Source organism: Vidua chalybeata, chromosome 3 (genome assembly GCF_026979565.1).
Source record: "Vidua chalybeata isolate OUT-0048 chromosome 3, bVidCha1 merged haplotype, whole genome shotgun sequence".
Taxonomy (NCBI): domain Eukaryota; kingdom Metazoa; phylum Chordata; class Aves; order Passeriformes; family Viduidae; genus Vidua; species Vidua chalybeata.
Genome location: NC_071532.1, coordinates 23,328,015 through 23,342,399, shown reverse-complemented (window position 1 = coordinate 23,342,399; position 14,385 = coordinate 23,328,015). Strand labels below are relative to the sequence as shown.

General features: G+C 39.7%; 1 protein-coding gene across 2 annotated transcripts in view; it reads left to right on the top strand.

The window, feature by feature from the left end:
* The window catches only part of TGFB2 (transforming growth factor beta 2), a 59,891-nt gene extending 49,034 nt beyond the window's left edge, over positions 1–10,857 (top strand). Inside the window, exons 3-8 of one of the 2 annotated variants that reach the window (XM_053937510.1) lie at positions 2,543–2,675; positions 2,794–2,904; positions 4,640–4,814; positions 5,397–5,550; positions 7,067–7,111; positions 7,344–10,857. In XM_053937510.1, the coding sequence (XP_053793485.1) occupies positions 2,543–2,675; positions 2,794–2,904; positions 4,640–4,814; positions 5,397–5,550; positions 7,067–7,111; positions 7,344–7,502 (777 nt within the window). In that variant the 3' untranslated portion in view covers positions 7,503–10,857. The remainder of the gene's footprint in view (positions 1–2,542; positions 2,676–2,793; positions 2,905–4,639; positions 4,815–5,396; positions 5,551–7,066; positions 7,112–7,343) is intronic. The other variant, XM_053937512.1, reaches the window with a different exon arrangement.
* The last annotated feature ends 3,528 nt before the right edge of the window (positions 10,858–14,385 follow it).

Sequence of the window (14,385 nt, the reverse complement as noted above, 5' to 3'; positions counted from 1 at the left end):
AGGATTTTATTTTCCATTAGCTTTTCACACTTGGAACAATGTAGGAGAAAAAGAAGGGAAAATTGAAATGGTGAGGCTAGAAGATCATTCTTGCTTACAAGTACTCAGGTTGTTAAGATTATACATCACCCTAACACTATAAAGATACTTAACCCAAGAGGAGATTGAAGTTAATTTCACTAAGTGTAACACTCTTCTCACTTAACAGCCTTTTGCTTAAGAACTGCCAGTGCCTGTTTAACCCATGGCATCAGTTGTGGAAATTATCTCATACTTAGTTTGTGACTTTTTACCTCGTTCTTTATAATTTTCTTCCTGAACATACTGCGTAAACAACATGGAGAGAAACTATACTCTCAGACATTGTAGGTACCACAGGATGGATAATATCCAGCTCTTTTAATCTGTGGTATCCATCCTGTCCCACAGTGTCATACAGCTCAGAAACATTTTCTTGTCATTCAGCTCAACAGTGGGGATGGATTTTCCTTGGACCACTGGATACATGCAGTGATGATTTCTTGTACTTTCACAAATGCCTTTTATTCCAGGTGCACACTGACAGGCCTTGACTCTGTCTTTTGGTAGCAATTGGGATAAAGACTGGAATAAATACATTTCTTTTTGATACCAAGGCACAGCTGTGTCTTCAGAATATGTCTAAGACCAATTATAGTTAACATCAGGAGATTGCTTTTGGCACATTACTTACTTTTAGTTCTTACATCACTGCCAAAACTGAGGTATGCAGTTTCTGGAGTCTTTGGAAAGATATGACTGTGCAGAAAGGAAGAGAAATGAGCCAAGTTCTTGTGTCCCATTTGCCTCACACCCCCCACCCTCCAGCCCAAACACATCCTTGCAGAATGACAGCTGCATTACATCCTCAGAAACACTTGACCTGATAAAGACCAAAGGGAAGGCAAAGTTATATTTGTACTTCTCTGGGACTTTCCCAGCATTGATTACTGATTCTCTCATCCCTCTGGCACTTCTGAGCAGTGGTAGTCCCCTTGCTGCTGCCAGACTCTCTGTAAACAGTTGTTCAGGCACTTTGTTTGAAGGTTACCTCATAAAAAGGAGTCCCAATGTTCACTGTTGGAGTGCCCTTAGCTTCTATTGGGGACCTCAGCATTGCCTACCAAGGGCCCTTAGTAATCTTCTGGACTTGAACCAACATCTTATCATGGCTTTTTGCTAAATGTGTTGATCAGAAAGAAGACAAAGAGCTTGTCATGTTGCTGTTCTTTTCATAAGACAAATGTTATTGTAGGAGCCACAGTGTTGGCCTATGAGAGATCCACTGCTGCCTTGCAATAAACAGGGAGACTCTACATGCTGACTCTACATGCTGGACAGAATCGGAGCTTTTCAAGCCTGTTTAATTATGAAAAGCCTGATTTTATCATGATGACATAGTTTCACACCTCTTTTGAAATATTTTTCTTTACACGTATTATGCGGTTTCACCATGATTTTATTACAGCAGTGCTTGCTAGATGTCAGGTTGTTCTGGGCTGAGAAAATAGGAAGAAACAATGAGATGTTGTCAGTTACTCATTTGGATATGGACTTGGGTGCTTAAAGAAAGGAAAAACCCGAAACAAAATATGAAGTCGCACGGCTGGCATGCCAAAAGTTACAAAGTGATGTTATCGTGTGGTGTCTTGATTGGAGTTGACTTAATGTTGCATGGCATTCCAGCTCCCTGCGTCACAAACCTATCAACAGAGTAACAATCAGAAATCCAGAGACCAGAGTTCTGGTTAACAGCCAGAAGTCCAATTGTTTTTGTCCTAGAGTTAGGATAAATAATAGCAGTCCATGCTTGTATATGGGAAGGCACTCACTGAATTGTTTGCCTGGAATGAGGAGGACTTTGGACACTTGAAAATCTGGTCATGCAGGGCCTGGGTTTCTTCTGTTCAGGTATTTTTTATTGCTTGGTCAGTAGAAGCTTTGCTGAAACATTTGACAAAAATACAAATACATCCTATATCAAAGTTTGGATGGAAGCAGCCTCACCTGTTTAATGTATGATTAGTACCTGAAATCAGAGGGAAGGCTAAAAGCATGAATAAAGCAGTACCATAGGTTAGTTATAGGAGAGCAATGTAATATCTTCAGTGTAGAGACTACATTGTACAGCCTGGACTTTGGCATCTTATGCTCTAGCCAGTGTAACTATTACTGAAGAAGGTAAAATAGCTTCTTTTGATGATTACTGTGATCTCTTCAGCAGCACTTCTATTACAGGATAAGTTTTCAGGGCAGTTCTTTCTGTGTAATTTCTCTCACTAAGGAGTATGTGATGGTGTGTTTTGCTTGGGAGCCTAAGCTGATTTCATTAGGGTGTTTTTATATTGTTCTCCTTACACATCCTAAGAAGATTCTTTCTGAAAATGTGCATGAATGCTCATCTGCTGCATAGAGGTTTCAACTGTAATAGCTTCTTGTGCTATTTTCCAATGTTAGTGGTCCATTTTAAAAACAACCAGGTAAATATTAACCTGTAGGCAATCTTATTTGCTGTTTCTTGCAGGTTTTAAAATCTAAAGAATTATCATCACCAGGACAGCGCTATATCGACAGCAAAGTAGTTAAAACAAGAGCTGAAGGAGAATGGTTGTCTTTTGATGTCACTGAGGCTGTACATGAATGGCTCCATCACAGAGGTGACAAAAAGTGCTCTTTGCCTTCACTCCTGCCCCAGCTGCTTCTCCATTAAATCAGGAGTATTTCAGAGTCATTCCACGTGTAAAAACCAACTCCACTCACTTTTATGTTTTGCAGACAGGAATCTTGGATTTAAGATAAGCTTACATTGTCCATGCTGTACCTTTGTGCCTTCCAATAATTACATCATCCCAAATAAAAGTGAGGAACTTGAAGCAAGATTTGCAGGTAATTAAAGAAAAAAACTCCAACTTTTTAAAATGTTGTGGTATGTACTAATGGAGGATGGAAACAAAAAGCTATTTCTGCCTCCTAAATGGCATTCAGCTGATTGAAAACTTGCTAATTTGAGAATTGTGATTCTCAGCTGGTAGGAAATGGTACTAAAGTTGCAAGGGTAAAACTATATCACCTGAAAAATTCTAAAATCACAAGGCATGAAAAAGCTGTCTCATTACATGCATGCAGCTTTGGTGTCTTCAAGAGTCTGTGTTACAGTTTGCAGCATGCTCACAGGATATACATACAATTTTGGATTTAGTGAAGACTCTTGCACAGTTTGTCATACACTATTGGATAGTAAGGAGAAAATAGCTCAATATTTTCAAAATAAATGTTTTGCTCTCCATCTTAGTACTGTATTAAGTCAGACTTCGTTGAAAAGATTGGAATGAGTGGGCATTAAAAAATAAAAAGATGTGTAGTGAGAATATATGTGCTCTTTATGGACAGCAGGCAAAATGATACGAAGTAAATATATCGAGGTTGTATAAGCTCTCTTGTGTTTTTAAGCCATTAAACTTTCAGTTTCACAAAGAAAAATTCTATTTAATTGACTGTACTACAGTTACCATCCACCAGCACACATGAATCTATAGCTATATTAGAACCAATTTTAACCTAAATTCTATTCCTGAAGTTCTCATTTATTGAACTGTATCATGATTTGCTTCACTTGTGATCCAAGTATTTGGCTATATTCCTTGTCAAGTATTAAGGTTTTCTAACCATTGTTTCACTGCATTGGAATTTTTTCCTGTAAGCAAATACATGTACTGTACATATGATTAAAGCCATTGTGTGTATTTAAAAAATGGTTAGTATGATGTTTGGTCACTAGAATTCCATATATTAAGAAAAGAATAGTGTGTTTTGTTCTGTTTAGATGGTAGTATCTGGTTGGGGAGGTTAATTTTCTAAAGGATCTTAACAAAAGGCATAATGTGAGTCCTATGAAAGGCCAATATCTTGAGTCTCTTGTCTGTGCTATTGCCACAGATGAGAAGCTAGTAAGGCAGTAGTGTTAAAAGAGAATACAGAATGTGAGGCCATAGATTGCCTCACATAGATTTCAAGAAGAAATACTTCAATCAGTGTCTTTTCCATGCCCATATAAAAGGAAGAGACTAGAGTAACTGATGTTCTGGGGAAAATTAGCAGATTTAAATTAAGTGGCAATGAAAGACAGGGCATTTACAAGTATCAGAAAGGAGCGAATGTGATGGAGGAAACGACTGCAATAGAAGTAAGAGTGGGAAATGAAGGTGAAATATCCAGAGCATCTTTAAGTGTGTTAAAAGGTTTTAAAAGGTACATAACTGTTAAAAGCTGGGAGTACTGCTCTGACTGAAGCAACAAGAGAATCACTGCTTGGGGCATTTGAAGCTAAGACATGCAAGATGCAGTGACTGAAATTACCTTCTCTGTTACTCATTTAAACATTTCTGGTAAATGTACTGAAATGCCATTAAACAGATGTGAATGTGGGAGGGTTGATACAATAGCTAACATGAGAACTGTATCTTAGGCATCTTGGGTTGAAATTTGCTCCCACTTCCCCAGTAAAAATGCCCAGCTGACACCATCATGACCCAGTTTCTGAGAGATTTTTTTAAGAGATGGTTTATTTAATTTGTGAAGAAAAAGCAACACAATGTTTATCACCAAAATGTATTTTTTGAAGGTATTGATGACTACACATATTCCAGTGGTGATGTGAAAGCTTTAAAGTCCAATAGGAAAAAATACAGTGGGAAGACCCCACATCTTCTGCTAATGTTGTTACCCTCCTACAGACTTGAGTCGCAACAGCCCAGTCGGCGGAAGAAGCGTGCTCTAGATGCTGCCTATTGTTTTAGGTAACTATGCCTGCACATCCAGTATTCTTACACAGTCCTACCAGCCTGGGAGGTGTCATGCAGTTGTTTATCATGTTTCTTTACAGTTGGCATTTATACAGAATGCAGACCCTCATTCTCAGACCTGGGCTCTGTGTGCAGCAGGTCTCTACCCAGTGGTCTCCAGTCCCACAGAGATAGGGGCAGATTGTTGTGACCTTAGACAGCAGAAGCTCAGTTCTATCTGGGATGATTCCCAGATCTATTAGTCCCATAGTTAGAGCCAAATTATCACCTTCACTTTGTTCACCTACTCACAGTCTCCTCTGTAGGACCTGGAGAAAAAGACTTGAGTAGTCCTCCAGGGAAGCCACTAGCTTTGTCTGTATGAGCAGGTCCTGCCATGTCCAAGCATCCTGCAAATAAGTGTAATTTCAGTTACAACATAAGCTACTATTGATCTGATTTAATTGAGAATTTTTGTGACTCAGACCTGCCTGCCTGTAAAGGATCATTCAGGGAGCAAGCAACTGGATTATTTTTATTCCCAGTGTTGTCTTTGTGTCACATCTCAGACCGATGTGTTTGTATTTTATTTCCCAGGAATGTGCAGGATAATTGCTGTCTGCGTCCACTTTATATTGACTTCAAGAGGGATCTTGGCTGGAAATGGATTCATGAGCCTAAAGGATACCATGCTAATTTCTGTGCAGGAGCCTGCCCATATTTATGGAGCTCAGATACTCAGCACAGCAGAGTAAGTAATGAATTTGCTAATTTTCAGCTTTTGTTTTATAACTGCAGGTTGAGCTATGTTTCTGGGAATGACATCAGCACCATTGTCCAGAGTTAGTATCAGTAACTAAGGATGATTAAATATGGCCCTATAGAGGGATTTACACATGGCCTCAAGCTAGTGTTGAAGCAGGAGAAATGTACTGGCCCAGAGATTTATTTTCTTTTATATGTTCATTGATACGAACACATGGTTGGATTGAATACTTCTTGTGAGTATGTAACCTTTGGAGGTGGCTTGGAAAAGGCCTTTCAATATTGACATGAGTGGAAGATGGCACAATGAGTTTAGTCAGCAAAGACACTGAGGGGGGCACTTTCAGAGTAACAGAAGGGCTGAGTTGTACCACCTGGTCATCACCTACTTTTATGACCTGCCATACTGATAGCTGTCCTCTTACTTCAAAAGACATATTCTTTCTTACACTTCAAAAATGTATATGGGAAGAAGGGATTTCGTGTATGGGATGTTGAAGAACTGAATGATAGTTGTCTGAGATGGGACTTTTTATTTTAGGGATTGGATGTGGTATTCTAGCCAACTGCCTTAGGATGAGTAGTATTCAGCTGTGAAGTGCTAATTTCCTCTCAGCTGTCACTAAGGGTGTCAAGACAGTAAATGCAAGAGACAGACATTTGCATCGTAGTTGTCACAAAGTAAGAATTTCACCCTCGGGTCCATTCTAACAATGATGTCTCCCCTTTTTCAAGCCTCCCTTAAAATGACAGATCAGTGTCAGCCAGCAGGGAGAACTCGCCATGTCCAAGGGACAACTTGAGTTCTTTTTGGTTGGTAAAATCATGATACCATGTTGTTCCTGAGCTTACAGAAAGCCCTTTGTAGCTGTCACTGTCTGTGACATTGTACTGTTAGCAATGTCATCAGGCAAAGGTATAAATAAGGTGAGTATGTTTCTGTGTTGGTGTGGAGTAATGGTGTACACATTTTGGAACTGGACTTGTTTTTAAAGGAAAGAGGAAGAGTAACTGTCATGGTCACAAATACGTGGTTTGGATAATTGCCCAAGGAGCCAGAAGTTGCCTAATAAAGTAGTTAGTGTTGCTGTCCTGAACAGATCTTCTGTCTCTCTAAGCTGCAAATGTTGTGTGGAAGTTCTAGGAAAAGGTCACTTGGTGTTTGGCTAAGGCATTAATGGCATCCCCAGGAGCACCTATGCATCATCAGTGGCTAACCCTACATACTTCCCTTGCAGAGAACCATTTATAGGAATCCAGGGTGACATAGGTGATAGCTCCATGCATCTGGCTCTCAGCAGGAGTAACTGCACCTTGAGTCCTGGTGCTTGCAGGGTGGCATTAATGGACTTAATTAGCATAGCCAGAGGGTAAAAGAAGAGGAGTGCATGTACTCTGAAGAGGTCTCTCTTCTCTTTGGTCACTTGTAAATCCAAAATCTGTAAATAGCAACCTGAAGAAACAGATAAAAACCTTTCCATTTCCTCTGTACTCATAATTAGGGTGTACCTGCTGATTCAAAGGGCAGCACTCGAAGCAGACTCCAGGTATGTACCTGCTTTGAGCCTTAAGACTGTATGGACAAAACGTTAGGAAATTCAAGCATATTGTGATCACTAGATTGAAGTGGAAAAGCATAAAAACTCCCTAAAATCCAGGTATCTTCATACCATTTTCAGTGGGCATTCTCTCAGGTGCTGTGGTAGGAAGTGATGCAGAAAACACTTCGCTCATTAGAGGTAGCTGCCTTAATCTCTCTTTTTTGGTTTCTCCTTCTAGGTACTCAGCTTGTATAACACCATAAATCCAGAAGCTTCAGCCTCTCCGTGCTGTGTGTCCCAGGATTTGGAGCCCCTCACCATCCTCTACTACATTGGAAAAACACCCAAAATCGAACAGCTTTCCAACATGATTGTAAAGTCTTGCAAGTGCAGCTAAAGGATATCCCTGAAACAGCATGACCTGTGTTTATAAAAAATAAAGATAACCAAGGGAAAAAAAAAAGAAAAAGAGAGTGAGAAGGAAAGAAAGAAAAATAAAAACCTGGGTTCATCAGTGTTAAAAGAAAAAAAAAGAAGAAAAAAAAAGTGGTACTAGTCTGAACTGTTTGAAAGTTTGTTTTGTTTTTTTTTTTTTAACTGGCATCTGAAGCAAAACATTGAAGGCTTTTTCCTACATTTCACCTACACATAGTGTGAGATAGACAAGAAGCAAAGTTAAAGAAAAAAAGAAACCTTTTAAAAAATAAACACTGGAAGAAATTTGTTAGTGTTACTATGTGAAAGGAAAAAAACAGGAAAATCCCATGAAGTGGAGTTGCTGTATCTGTCCCGTGCCTTACTTGATCTCTCTGTATTGTTATGCAATAGGCATCCTACCCATTCCTCTTAGATATAGAGTTAACAGTGCATTATTTATTTGTGTGTAAAAACTATCAAATGAACATTTCTGTATCACCATTGGAAAAATGAAAACCAGCCAATGTGGACAAAGTGGAGACCAAATAAGCTGCCAGAAATACATATAAAGCCTAAAGGAACACAAGCTCAAAAGAATCAGAAAATTAATGGTTAGTTTAGTTCAATTAAAATAGAAATCAGTTATTACATTACTGACAAACTCTGCCTTTAAAATACCTTATTTTTCATGCCAGCTGCCTAGAGAGGCTTCTTGTAAGGTCTCAAACCCTTGTTTTAAATACTGAATAATTTACTAATAAAGGACACTCTGTTTCAGTCTCAAAGACAAGTCTATAAGATTTTTTTTTTTACTGTAAATGATTTTAAATGTCAGTTTAGTAAACCAGTGAAATATTTAACATGTACTGGTCTAATCTTCAGACCTTAATATGTTGCTGTATAGCTATGCTATGGGAATTTTTTTGTTCTTTTGGTATATGTAACCATACCTAGAGTATTACAATAGGTGGGTAGTAAAAGCCAGCTTAATTGGAAACATATCTGTAGATCTCTATTTGTAAACTATTAAAAAATTACGTACTTTATGTGTAATGTGTAAATTTTCACCATATTTTTGTACTCTGTAATACTGTCAGCTCTCATGACTTTGAATTTGAATTTGGGGCTCTTTTTGATCACTCAGAATCATGTGTTTCCCTCTAGCTGGCCAGTATGAGTAGAGTCCCTATATTTTGACTTGCACTACAAATACATGTTTTATAATAATTGCTATATATGTGCTTTGTATATTGTTCATCATTATGACATAAGCTACCTGACTCCATTTGTTTTTCTGTTTTATAAAAGATGGATTAAAGCAATCTCCCCCCCTGCTCCTCCCCTCCTCCTCCAGCTGTCCCCATTCATAACGCTTGCATTGCGATGCGGTTCAGATTTCTGGGCTTTCCTATTTTCCCATTTTCTTTAGGCTGTAGTAGGCATTCAAACAGATGGGCAGGGAGCGAGGTGTGGAGAGAAGAGATGTCCCAGCCTGGCTGAGGCGAGGCAAACCCTTGCAGAGAATGACATCCACCACTGTGCAGGAGGCTGTAGGGAGCAACTGTCATGGCGATGCCCGTGCATGGCGGGAGCAGAGCGCACTCGGATGCGTCTGCCTGGCACATGGGAACACGGTCCAGCAGTTCCTCTGTGGGGCTGCTCCTGCTCCTACTGCAGGTAACAGGTTTGCCTTTGACAAACAGTGGCACAGCAGGGCCCTTTAGGCTGTTGGGGTATATGTAAGGATTGGCAGGACTGGACCCTTGATTTTTGCAAGTTTACCAATTTTTTTTCTCAATTGAGATCATGCTAAAGCTTCTTTTGAAAAACCGAGAAAGGAACGTGGGGGCTCCTAGGGTTTTGTTGTTTTTGTATTGTAGAGGGAGTAAAAAAAAAAAAATCACATTGCATACTTCATTAAAAAAAAAAAACCAACATAAATAAGAACAAAAAGAATTCTGAAGAAGACACAATCATTTCATTTCATGTGATGAATGCTTCTGCAGAGCAAAGCTGGAAACCTGCAGTGCAAGCATTCTACTTGGATGAAGGGGACATTTTCTGCCATTGTCCTGAGCAGTGTTGGGAGGACACTTCTGAGCTTGATGGTGTCAGTTCCAGTTTTAGGAAGTGCAGTTTCTTTGGTTTCAGCAGAATACTGGTGCAAAACTGAGGTACCATGGTGGCTTGCACAGGCTGCTCCTCAGGACTTCTGTGGAGCCTGTGCTCATTGCCTAGATGGGAACATAGCCCCAGAGGTGATGTAATCCCACCCACTGGCTCAGGAGGAGAAGGTATGTTAGACTTCTGATTTAGTGAGCTCAGGTGAACAGGTGAAGAATCTGTCCTGCTAACACTTGCTTGAGCCAGACTTATCTCCAGTGAGAAGATGCACTGAACTCAGTGAAACTCGTCAGGGTAATACATACTCTGGATTTTGCTGTATAACAGCAAAATTAGTTTTATCAGGTTCAGTATGAGAACTGTATTTTTGTTGGACAGGAGAAAGACAAGGGTGAGCACATTTTACAAAACTTAAAAATATTTTTACAGTTCTCTGATATAGGAATGCAGCTTTCAAACCAGTTTTGAAAAAGTGGGATGGGAGATGGCATAGTTGTCCAACTATACTCACTGTGTGCTGGATGCAGCTGAAAATTTGAACTTGGATTTGGAGATTTTCTCTAAGCATAGAACACTATTTCTGTAAGTCATTGCCCCAAAATCGACTTTTAAAACAATTTCTAGTGTTCCTCAAAATGCACTGATACTATTTGAAATTCTCTATTTTAAAGCTCCTACAATTTATTTTTTCTTGTTCATTAGGCGTGTATTTCCCTTTAATTACCAAGGGTGTTAGGCCTGATCCTACAATATGAAGAACTCATGGGTGAAATTCCCCTCTGCAGAGTAGGGTAACATGAGTCCTTAGCATCTCTCAGGTCCGATGTAAATACCCCTCAAATGATCTTCAGATGGGTCTGCAACAGCTCAAGGACTTCCTGCTACGGGGCCTTATTTTGGCGAGGTGATTGCCACGGCCTGAGCAAAGTCCCTGAGAACTGGTGGGAAATGTTCAGCATCTGGAAAGATCAGACCCGAGGGGCTGACTGGGGCTGAGGGGGAATCATAGCACTTAGCTGGGTGGGGTAGGACAGCACTTCTGATGTGTTTAGCATCAATACAACTGTATGGTTGGCATGGTTTAAAGGCAAAAAAAAAAGGAACTTAAAGGACAGCTGTGTTGTACTTTGGTGATTGATTACTCTGTATTTTAACGCATTGTATGTCTGTTTTTGTGGTGCTCTAGTGGTAAATAAATTATTTCAATTATATGCTGGTGTTGCTTTCGTATGGCAATATTCTTCTGGCACAGGCATTTCCTCAGCTCTGGAATGTTAAATCCCTGCAAAGCCTGATTTGCTGTGGGATTTTGGCATCTGTGACCCTGATGTGGTCTACTGCAGGCTGAGGTGAAGAACATCCATCCAGGGTGAGGGTGGATCATATCTGCTCTGGGGGTTGCTCTCCCCTCAGCCACTGTAGTGGATGTCTTGGTCTGTAGACTGCTGCCTCCGTTATACCAGTTTAACAGGAGCAGCCATGTGGCACATGGAAATGTTTTTTGACATAAAATAGGATTCTCTAGTTTGTTGTCTATTGCCATGCACTCTGCAATATGCAATTGCATTATCTAAGCAAATAAGGAGCCTGGAATTGCAGCTTTTCTTTATCAGGCTCTAGTCATTTAAATAAATAAAACTGATGGGAGGAAGGACTTCAGGACTGAATCGTTGCTTTTAAAAAGTTGATGGAATTATATATGAAAATTCTTCCAGACCTGGGACTGATGAGGAGACCAGGGACTGTTCTTCCTGGTGCCTTCTCTGGCATCTAAGGAGTGCATAGCATTTCTTGGCTTGAATGAAAGAGCATGTTTATGCCAGATTGTTTAGGGTTATTGCGATAAATTATAACAAATGGACTCTGTGGTCTGTCAATATGTTTAAGAATGTAACTTGGGATGAGCATTAAAAACAATTGTAGGGGCAATTCCACCATGGTTATGCTCCAGCCTTAATTGATTTCAGTGAGTTTATACAGGCATAAAACTTTAGCCCTTCAAAATTTTCCAGATGCCAATTTTATTCTGTCTATTTTTAGCTGCCCAGCTATGTGCTTTGACATGAATGTAATCTGCCAGCCTCATTCTTACCCAAAGAAGCCCTCACATAGCCTTGAGGTGAAAATACCTTGCAGCCCTGTCTGCTGTATTTGTGAAGTCAGTGAAGAACAGGAAGGTTTGAGGAGGAACGCTGATTGGAAATTATAGGTGAGAAAGTGGTCATAGTGCCTGTAACTAAAGAGGAACAGAGTGGAGGGAACGCTGTGTGCTAAAAGAGATTTTATAGCATGGGGCTGAAAAGATGGAAGAGCTGTCATGATAATGAGATTTGTGCAGAGTATTTTGATGCTGGGCTTGTCTTCATTTTGTTAACACAGCCTCTCCAGACTGTATCAGTGAAGCCCTTACTGTGCTTGAATCAAATTGTGGTTAATAAATGTGGAATATTCAATATAGGAAAAAACCCAAACCATGTAAATGTCTTGAAAACTGCTTTTTAGGCCAAAATCTGCCTCTTAGTTCAGACAGAACAGATTCTATGAGGAGCCATGAGTTCTGGAAGAAAATAAACCAAGAGGTTATGTAATTATATGTGGTTATAAAGTAGATGTGAAGTAATGTAGTTGGCTTGTCAGTGGGTATGGGTGTAACAGTAATTTCTTCATCTGTATAAAAATAAAATTAAATGGAACAGAAAGCTGATGAGAACTTCCAATCAAATTTGATATGCTCATTTAATGAAGTAACCTGCTGGAATCTAATACAGAACCTCTGGGGTATAAACCTTTCTTCAAACATATGGTGGTCCAAGAAACAAATATCTCCTATAAATGGGGTGTTTTAGTGCCAAGCCAAGATGATGGCAGGAGGAAGGGTCAGTGATTATTGATCTTTGAGTCTCAGCACTGTTTGCACATAATAGAGGCAGGTCCTGATTTCATGATTCACAAACTTATTCCAAAAATATTTGCTACAAGAAAAGGAACAAGATAAAAATGGCAAAGGGGACCAGAGTCTTCCTGTTCAATGAAGTACACCATGAGCTCTCACACACTGTTTGATCCGACTAATTAGAGATGGAGGCAACCAAAACGTTAACATATGAGTACACATTTGATCAAAAATTGATTGGCTGGGACTCTGAAGGAGGGTTCAAACCTGAATCACTTTTATGAAATTCCATTAGGTCCAATCTCTGCAACTGGTTTGAAACCAAGCCTTAATCACCGAAGTTGTTGCTGGGGTGTGTGAAGCTTTGAGCTCAATATGCCTGAAGTTCTTGCACTTGAGCTGCTCTGAGTGTGCCAGATGCAAGTCTCACAGTTCAGTCTTCTATTTTTTCTCCCATGATCAAAGGCACATAAATATAATTGCCACTCATAGGAATGGCAGTTGGAAACAGTCAAGATGTCCCTATGCATCAAGGTGTTTCCCAGAGAGCTGGGAGTGTTACAGGTCACCTCATTCTTCAGTGGTTTAAAGACCAGCATTGTGGGACTATGAGATGGGTTTTTGCCATCTGATGGAACCCACATGAAATGAATTGATGGCTTCATTCCAGTTCCTAGTGTAAACTTGTTGGCAGTCTCCAAGGATATGCAGACTAATTTCATCCATCAAATCAGAAAATATCTTTATCCAGAAAAAAAATGTCTTTTTTTTTCCCTTTGGAAAAATGTAAATACAAGACAAAATATGCAGCAGTTCATGGGCAAGTTATGCATTCCTCTGCAGTGTGTAACCTGTTCTCAAAGAGGTGGTCTGGATCAATTTGTGAACAGTTGGGAGGGAAAGCTGCATTTGGAGATACTCTGAAATATATTATTTCCTCTGCTTCTTCTATAAAATCCCCTCTTACCATAAGACACACATACACAAAAAAAAAAAAAAAAAAAAAAAAAAACCAGAAGATACCCAGCTATGATGTATAACAGCGAAGGTAAATCATTGCAGGTCCTGAATGTCAGATACAGCCAACTGATATACACAAGCTTGGGTCACAGAAAGAAGAGCATAAACACAACAGAAGGTTTTTGTCAGCTTAAGTATAGGCCCTACATAACAACACAGGAAAACTGGACTAGTTTTTGTTGTACTTTTTGCTTTGGACTGCTTCCATAGCACAACGGGCCATTCCCATTTCTCATGCTTTAAGAAAAGGGGTATCTTTAGGGAGGTAGGAATTTCCCTAGGAATAACTGAAAGTCACTGATACATTTTGAGATCATTAGCAGTCAGGAGACAATTTAAATGAGATGTTAACAAAACCTTAATTAACTTTTCCTGTAGCTAAACACCCCTTGCTGTTCTCCTGGCCTCTATCTCTTATTTTAGTGTTAAAAATTCTTCCCCTGCTTTGCGACAACAGATGGTGTCTATCAAATAGTCAAAATCTCAGCAAGTATCCCAAGGACTGAGGAGGAGATCTCAAGCATTAAACCCCCAGATTTCTCTAATTCCTGATCTCTTAAAGCAGTGCTGTAGCACACTAGATGATCTGCAGGCTGTGCACAAAGCAGGACCCCAAATGTACTCTCAACAGTGGGCTATCCATTTAAATGCAAAAATATTCTGGTTTGATCTCCACATTATACTCATAGACTCATTCAAACAACTCTCTCACTGATCAGACCTCCTCTCCCACTGTAAGCACTGTGAGCAATGTAGGAGGAATCCATGACTCTCACCCATGCCAGGGGAAATTTATCCTCAGATAAATATGTATATGCAAAAATAT